At 37.0% G+C, this 9,292-nt stretch overlaps 1 protein-coding gene across 6 annotated transcripts in view; it reads left to right on the forward strand.

The window, feature by feature from the left end:
* The window catches only part of LOC123538381 (uncharacterized), a 28,891-nt gene extending 26,218 nt beyond the window's left edge, over positions 1-2,673 (forward strand). For all 6 annotated transcript variants that reach the window (XM_045322431.2, XM_045322430.2, XM_045322429.2 and 3 more), the window contains 2 exons: positions 802-989; positions 1,293-2,673. In XM_045322431.2, the coding sequence (XP_045178366.2) occupies positions 802-989; positions 1,293-2,542 (1,438 nt within the window). In that variant the 3' untranslated portion in view covers positions 2,543-2,673. The remainder of the gene's footprint in view (positions 1-801; positions 990-1,292) is intronic.
* Positions 2,674-9,292: the final 6,619 nt, after the last annotated feature.

Genomic DNA, 9,292 nt, shown 5'->3' on the forward strand with positions numbered 1-9,292 from the left:
CTGCTAACAAACTAAAATGCAGTATCAATAACCGTTGATAACGACACCTGCTAAGAGCAACACCTTTGTACAACGATATACATTTTCTCTCCATGTTGGTGATTTATAACAATATGCGTGTCTTTTCATCTTCCCGGTTAGGATTGGCTCACAGCCTTGTTGTGTCAGTGCCATCCATTTTAAAAGATCCTGACATGTACACCTCCGCAGTACATTGAGGAAGGGAATAAACAGATTCCATTTTTCCCCCGGACGAATGATATGGAAAATCGTCAAACAAGAAGATGAAATCTGCGCAAGCTTCAAAGTCTACTTAGTTTGATTACCCATGAAGCTCATTAGCTGCTCAAATTTATATGATGTTGACACACACTATCGCTATTCACGTTCGAACAAGCTTAATCCTGACAAGTAGCTACAAAACACGTTGGCAAAATGCTTCAACTATTTTTGTTATCATTAATTTTCCTGTGGGTACTGAATTCCGTGGGTTTTGTGGTTGAGCCAATACACGGAAACGAGCAACATTCCACATATTTTATCTTTAAAATGTGAAATCCACGAGTTCATATACCACAAAATAACCATTTTGGCCAAAGTCACGATATCCTTTGCTCACGAAATTAAACGATTTTAAAGTAAATAGTTCTTCCTTTATTTTCAGGGCTTTTCAATGTGCTACATCATCCTGCGATTGCTGCCATACTGAGAAATCGAAGATTTTCATTAACTTTTCAATTTTATGGCCTTTTAAGTGGCTTTTAAATTGATCGTATTAAAATAATACCAGTATATTTTCAGGTTAATGGAAAGGGCGGGTGTTGGCGCGCGCAGTGCACGTGGGTTACCATGGTGTGAGAACGAGAAGGAATCTTTCCAACATCACGCAGAGTATCTGAAACGCTTGTCCAAGCTTCGGGAGGAATTGATACAACAAGAACAGAGTAACTTGGCTAACGCTCTTGACAGACTTAGAATGCGATCCTATGGTAAATAAAATTCTATTTGTTCTTTTAACCTTTTGCAAACTCAAGAGTTAAGTAAATAAGGCTACTTCGATATTTTAATTTTTTCATGCCAGGATTTACTTGTTGAATTGACCACTGGATTAATAGTAGATGAAATACTGTGAATTGATATGTATTATGGCAAGCTTAATTTCATGAAAAGTGTAAACTGGTTTATTATTAAAGATATATGATGGAAGTATAAAGCTTTTTCATCTACGGTTACGTAATTGTAAAATTTCTATACTATAATTCTATATAACCGTTTGTATGTGACTATGTCAGGTCGGGAATATGTGTACTCTCAGCCCCAGAAGGAGAAGAAGGCACGTCAACGTCATTCTGCGCAGAGTGACGTCCCCGTAAAGAGGAACTCCCTCATCACAACGTTCGAAAAATTTCAGCGGATGCGGCCAAAGAAACCCCCACCGTTGATCATGCCTTTAGAGGGGAAATCCCTCATAGAAGCTCCAGTCACCGAAAGGCAAGAAAGGTACGAACGTCACGAACGACGTCACGGTAACCATAGCAGTCGAAATGAGACAGGTACGGATAGATCGGTGGAAGAAAACGTCCGAGTTAACTTGCAGAGATTAACAACACATCCGATTCCAAGTATTCCTCGACAGGGTAGGAATAACCATCGCGATATAGTGCTTGAAAGTAGTTCCTTCCGGCGCGGTACGAACAATGACGCAAATAATTCTAGTAACGCGGAGGAAAGAATCGCGCAAATGCAAAAACAAAAGCAAAAATTAATGAAACTTCGGCACGACGCTAGAGAAGCCGAAAAAGTAAAACTAATGCCACAAAGTTTTAGAATTGATACACTAAGTGACGAGGATCGTATGAATTTAGAGAAACTGAAAGATTATTATTGTATTTATTACGTTCCTGCGCCGAGTACGTCACCAGTGGGTGATAATGATTTACATGTTCACCTCCCCAAAATAGGATGTAACGGCTCGTGCAATCACTCATTTGTTGAAAGTGAAAGCGGAGGGTCTTCTTTACGCAGTTCAAGGTCAAATGGACTAAATGGAAAACAGATAGGATTTAAAGTTACAACTGATTTTCCCATTCCACCTTGCGCGTGTGATTGTTCGTGTAAGATGTATGTTAGTGGGAATAAAGTAGAAGCACCCATAGACGCTATGGATTATTCAATTCACCAAACGCACGCAGTTAATAACCCACACGGAAAAGGAAATGCACATTATAAACCCAACGCGGGATATAGTCGGGAAACTTCAAGAAGTACCGACAAGAGTTGGTCTTTCGCGAAAAGTTCAGAAAAAACGGAAAAACACCGCTCACCTCCAAATTCACAGGAGAAGAAGCGAATAAGAGTTGACATGCCAGCGATTGTTTACAATACAGTACACAGTCCTGAACCTGGGCCAGTAGACTATCAGGCAGGGCTCGTGAAAGCTTTCAAACAGAAAGAACTACGACAGAAAGAGTTGTCAAACTTAATGGAAGATGTTCGAGAATTAAATAAGATGACAGACACAATGTCTGGTACTACGACATGATAAGGGGTTATATTGTTGCAAAACTGTATTTATGCGTTATTTATTTATTTATTTATTTATAAGACAAAATTTGCACTTATTTTGACAAAATATACGTATTTATTCATTTGAAATAAAGTATGCCTAGCAGATGGATTTGTGCACACTCTACATAAGATACCTCAATGAATGCAATTTTAAGAATGTTCAGTTTTGAGAACGTAACTTTGAGAAAGATAAGGCTATTCTATCATTTGAACTACATAGGTCGTTGTTATTACCCCAGATGCAATGTATTTGGGCCCTGTCCTACTCGGCAAAGCGTCGGCGTCGGCGTCCTTTCGCGTCCGCACCTTGGTTAAAGTTTTGATGCACTTTCTCTTTATCTCTGTAATTACTTGATTGATTTGTTTCAAACTTACAACAGCTGTTCAACCTCATCACCCACGTCGTATGACACAAGGTCCATAACTCTAGCCTTAATTTTTCATGAATTATACCCCTTTTACTTAGAATTTAAGTTTAGTTTTGATGCATTTTCACTATATATATGTTATTACAGAGAGGATTTGATTCAAACTTAAAATAGTTGTTCCACATTTATATATCACCCACATCATATGACACAAGGACAATAACACTTGCACCAATATTTTATGAATTATCACCTCTTTTTGCTTAGAATTTCAAGGTTAAAGTTTTGGTGCAGTGTAACTCTATCTCAATTATTACTAAATGGATTGGATTCAAACTTAAAATAGTTGCTCCACCTTATCAACCACATCATATGACACAAGGTCCATAACTCTGGCACAAACTTTTCATGAATTATGTCCCCTTCTTTTACTTAGAATCTAAGGTTAATTGTAATGCATTTTCACTATATCTCTATTATTACAGAGAGAATTTGATTCAAACTTAAAATAGTTATTCAACATCATCACCCACATCAGATACCACAAGGACCATAACTCTAGCACCAGTATTTCATGAAATATCTCCCCGTTTTATTTAGAATTTCAGATTAAAATTTTGGTGCACTTTCACTCTATCTCAGTTATTACTAAGTGGATTTGATTCAAACTTAAAGTATTTGTCATCATCACCCACATCATATGACACAAGGTGCATTACTCTTGCACCAATATTTCATGAATTATGCTCCCTTTTTGCTTAGAATTATATTACTTTTTTAATGTTTTGATACACTTTATCTTTATCTCTCTTATTACTTAATACTCTTGACACAGACAAGCTATTGTCCAATATCTTCATCCACATTAGAGTCATTAAACATTCCAGTGACAGTTCCAGCTTTCTCAGATGTGTCCAGTTTCTCTATCCAGCATCGAAATAGTAGAGCGCGCTGTCTCCTTTGACAGTTCTTGTTCTAAAAGTAGCGTCAATTGTTACCCGCGTCAAGACGCACAACACAGGCCACTAGGTCCAAGATTTATGTCAGACACGGAGGTAAAACCTCAAATGCTTTAGTTTTGTGTCCGCTCCATATTGTCGAATACTTTCATAAAACTAGCAACAACAACACCAAGACAGTGTGCAGAGCGCACAACTCAGATCACTAGGTCCAAGGTCAATGACACAGTTGAAGGTTAGAGATAAGACAGGTTAACTTCGTGTCCGCTCCATATCTCCATAACCACTGGAAACATTTTCATAAAACTAGCCTTAGTTTTTTTACCTCATCAATCCAGTTCACTACGTCAAAGGTCAAGGTCACACTAGGAGGTCAAAAGTCAAAAAGCTTCACTTCGTGTCCGCTCCGCTTCAGAACCGCTTGAAAGATCTTAAAATACACATCAATTTTAACCACATCTGTACGACGGGAAGATATAAACCAAGCCACTAGGCTCAAAATCGAGGCCAAATGGCTTAAATATATCTTCGCTCCATATCTTAAGCACTGAGAGAATTTTCAGAAAATTAGCATCAATTTTTTACCTCATCCGGACGACATGCAGAGTGGATAAACCATTTTATGCTATTATTTTACAAATTACTATCCTCAGCTATTCGTCACAGTTTTAAATCTGAAACTTAAACTTTAAAAATGGTTATATTTTCCTTTTACGCCGTCATTGTAAAATTTACAGATTTTGACATGAAACTTTGTATGAATTTGTATTTTGCAGCTATAGACGGTCGCTCAAGCTTATATCCATACGAAGTTTGATATATAGAACGAAGTTATGGCAATTTGAATATTTACAATTCTCAAGTTTCAAAATCGGACATTAAACATCAATAAGCACAGAGTCTTATTCTTTACACAAATAAGATAAATCTGTCCTAAAATTGAATTGACAACACCTTTTTAAATTGATCCTAGTAATTAATAACTTATGAAATAAATGTATTTTCAAAGTCCATATTTAGGAGAGAACTTAAGATACATATTTTGAACTTCTGTGAAACGAGCCCCTGGGATTTGTGAGAGCCCAGACATGTATGATAACTGGGGGTTTTATTATTGCACCGACATAATTATAGGTCATATAGTGAGTTTTCAGCTTTGATGGTGGAGGAAGACCCAATGCAGTCTGCGAAATTAGCAGTTGTCCGAGACAACCACTTTTCCATTCGGACAACCAAAATTCTTTTCGGGCAACCAAACTTTCATATAAAAATCATGGGGAAAAACTGAAATTACAGTTTCGGGCAACCAGTTTCAAAAATTTAAATTCACAGACTGCTAATATGCCCTCTGCATTATTTCATCACGAGCCACCGACCTTCCGTAAGCCAGCAGGCTAGCTTCCTCACATGAAAAATTCAACGCCCCGCGTAAGCCTTGAACCCACATCGATGAGCGGCAAGTGATTTGAAGTCAGCGCCTGGTCCCAGTAGAAAGAATGATAGGTTTGTTTTACTTGTAGCATCAGGATATGTACTACTCGTGTACATCACATTTTTAGTAAAAATTATTTACAGTTTCACTCGTGGCATTACCACTTGTGAAAATATTTGAGTCTTGTGTTCACTTGATGTAAGATACTTCGATATTTCTTAGATTCAGTAGAAATCAACTTAACACAGAAATTTGGAAGAAGTAAAGCATATGAGCCGCGCCATGAGAAAATCAACATAGTGGGTTTGCGACCAGCATGGATCCAGACCAGCCTGCGCATCCGCGCAGTCTGGTCAGGCTCCATGCTGTTCGCTTTTAAAGCCTATTGGAATTGGAGAAACTGTTAGTGAACAGCATGGATCCTGACCAGACTGCGCGGATGCGCAGGCTGGTCTGGATCCATGCTGGTCGCATACCCACTATGTTGTTTTTGTAAGATCCATTAACAAAATCTGCCATTTATAAGAGTCTGTAGCCTGTATAAAGGTAATAGTGAAATCAAGGTCCGCGAAAATAAAATATGGACCTCTTTTCCAAAATATTACCATATTTAGCCTTGTGGCAAAAAGTCAGGAGTCTAACACTCACTGTGCCTTGCGGACAAACCTCTCCCCTACCTATTCTGCATAACAAGACTACATGTCAACCGATTATATTTTTAGTACTCCTTGCTGAATTAGGCCTCTGATGTTTTGACATTTGCATGTAGAGCTAGCACTCGACATTTGCAGTTTCGCATCTGACCGACTTCAGGACACTAATGCAGTTAAGACCAGCTGAATGCTTGTCGTCAGAAGTTTTAAAAATGTCCACTCCAGAGTTCCGCATTAACTATCATCTTGAAGGAAAACAGGGCCTTCAGTTTTGAGACTTGCCTTTATTTTAAGATGTTGACCCCGGCAAATTCGCACTAAAGCCTTGCATCAAAAAGAAGATATCATATGTAGCAATTTTGTTAAAGATGGTGAGTTTTTATAGGCGTTGAACTGTCCGAAAGTATGGCCCCTTTATGCATTTCTTTTCTGGAATTCAATGCATATATAAGTAAATTGACAATCGTTTTGTAGGGTAATATACATGTTTTATATGTTGTTAAATTTCATATTTACTATAATTCAGAACCGGGTCTTTCGTCGTTTGAATTTTTTTCAATAACAAACAAGTGAACTCATTTCTGTAATAACATGAGCCGTGCCATGAGAAAACCAACATAGTGGCTTTGCGACCAGCATGGATCCAGACCCGCCTGCGCATCCGCGCAGTCTGGTCAGGATCCATGCTGTTCGCTAACGGTTTCTCTAATTCCAATAGTCTTTGAAAGCGAACAGCATGGATCCTGATCAGACGCCGCGGATGCGCAGGCTGGTCTGGATCCATGCTGGTCGCAAAGCCACTATGTTGGTTTTTCCATGGCGCGGCTCAGTCATATTTATGTTTGTGTTTGTTCAAATTGCCATTTATCATTCTGGTAACAAATTCGTTGCTACATGTAAAGTAAGAACTTGAAGAAAAAGCATGAACATTTATTTCTTATGTCATGTAATAAAATACTTACTAAATGGAGTGCCGGTCATCAGTCAAAACTATTTGTCCGTAAGGACCTCGGGTAATAGTTTAACTATTGACTGGCAAGCCATTCGAAATGTGTATAATATATTTCATGAGCAAAACAAGTATGTAATAACCCATAGTAAAAAAATGGATATTATATGTCAGGCAAGCGATATATATATGCCAAAACTTGGCGCATTGTGCACACACTGTCTTTTGAATTACTATTGACATAATAGTAGTTCGGATTCTTTAAAATGTGTAGAACGTCAAAATAAATATAACAATTATAAAAAGATGAAATTACACATATATAATATCAAAAGCTGTCTTTTGAAAAACAAATTAAGAAAAATCTATAAAACAACGAATTTACACATTTTATACAGGGACTTTGTCACGTTTCATTAACTATTGCAACGACTAGTCTGATAAAACGTTCTATAAGTAACTGAAAAGACACATCACACGAAAGTTAAAAGACTTGGATTCGAGTAAGAAGGTGCGTTTCGAAAGTTTGATACATGTGCAAAAAAAGTCATTGCTATCATTTATTAAAGATTTATACAGAGGTGTGTATATGCATGTGAAAAATATCCCGAATATTTTTTATAGATACACCGTTTTCGAATATATACGGCACTAAATGAATGTTACAGTATAGCAAAACACTCGCTTTAGATACCGAATTTCAACTGTATTTTACAAATTTCTTAGTTGTATTTTGGCTCGTGTAATATTCGTCTATTGCATGTTCTACTGTAAATTAGTGCAATATAAGAGTGAAATTAAGCTCCTTTATTTTCACAGCGAAAAATATCATCTATATTATATGATAAGAAACTAGAAAATTGGTTCAATTTAGTTAAATCTTGAAATAACAAGAGCTGACTGCGACAGCGCGCTCGACTATTCGAAGAACTGATGGAAGTATGGGGTCAAAATATAACCAGAGGTTTTCAGACAAAAGAAGAAAATAGATAAGACGGCAAACAATGTACCTGTATTAATTTTATGGATTTGGATAAGGTGTGCACTATATTGCAATGTGTGACCATGATGGTAAGCAAGTGTTCAAAGTTCAAAACCATATATTAAACAGTTTAGAAGAAATATGGATCGGTATGCGAAATGTTACTAATTTCTATGCCAAAAAAGGGCCATATCTGACCTAAAATCCTTGTCCTGGTTATGTAGTCTTGCCTATTTATGTAGACTAAGATGGTAAAGAAGTGGTCAAAGTTTCAAAGCCATGTGACAAACAGGTTAGACAAAATATGGACTGATATGAAAAAAATAACTGATTTCCAAGTCCAAAAAGAGCCATAATTCAGCCAAAATAGTTGACAGAGTTATGTACTCTTGCCTACAGATAGAGATCATGACGATAAACAAGTTAGTGTCAAAGTTTCAAAGCCACAAGTCAGATAGTTTTGACAAAACGCTGACTTGTACGAAAACTGAACCAGTTTCCAAGTCCAAAAAGTGTCATAATTCAGCCAAAATAGTTGGTAGAGTTGTGTACCCTAGCCTACAGATAGAAAATATGAAGATAAGGAAGTGTTCAAAGTTTCAAAGCCACATGTCAAAACGTTTTGACAAACCATGCACTTGTACGAAAAATGAACCAATTTCCAAAGTCCAAAAAGGGCCATAATTCAACCAAAATACTTGACAGAGTTATGTACTTTTTCCTACAGGTAGCAAATGTTATAATAAACAAGTGTTCAAAGTTTCAAAATCACATGTTAAATAGTTTTACAAAACATGGACTTGTACGAAACCTGAACTAACTTCCAAGTCCAAAAGGGCCATAATTCAGCCAAAATACTTGAGTTATGTACTCTTGCCCACAAGTAGAGACTGTTATAATAAACAAGTGTTCCAAGTTTGAAGTAAATATCTTTGATGGTAAACAAGAAATTACAATTTCATAAAAACTTAAACCAACGCCGACGCCGGGGAGTATAACTCTCTTCCGAAAAGTCGAGCTAAAAAGCAATCATTATAATTGTGTTTGGTTTACAAGTAAGACCAAACTATCTTTCACCCGTCAACCCCACATCTGACATTTACACTGGCGGCTACGCGACTCGTGTAAATATTACATCTGATGTTTACTCGGTGAATGATATTTAATCTTACACTGAAGCTAAAATATGCTCTATCATTTAATCATCATTCATAATCGCTGGGACTAATTTTCGTGGTTTGAGTCAATCCACGAATTTATCCCAACGAACAATAAAATTCCATTTATTTTGTTCAAAAGTTTGAAATCCACGATTCATGAACCCAAAAAATTGCATTTGACCAAAACACGAAATTTCATGCCACGAAATTTATGATTACAG

Source organism: Mercenaria mercenaria, chromosome 18 (genome assembly GCF_021730395.1).
Source record: "Mercenaria mercenaria strain notata chromosome 18, MADL_Memer_1, whole genome shotgun sequence".
Classification (NCBI taxonomy): Eukaryota; Metazoa; Mollusca; class Bivalvia; order Venerida; family Veneridae; genus Mercenaria; species Mercenaria mercenaria.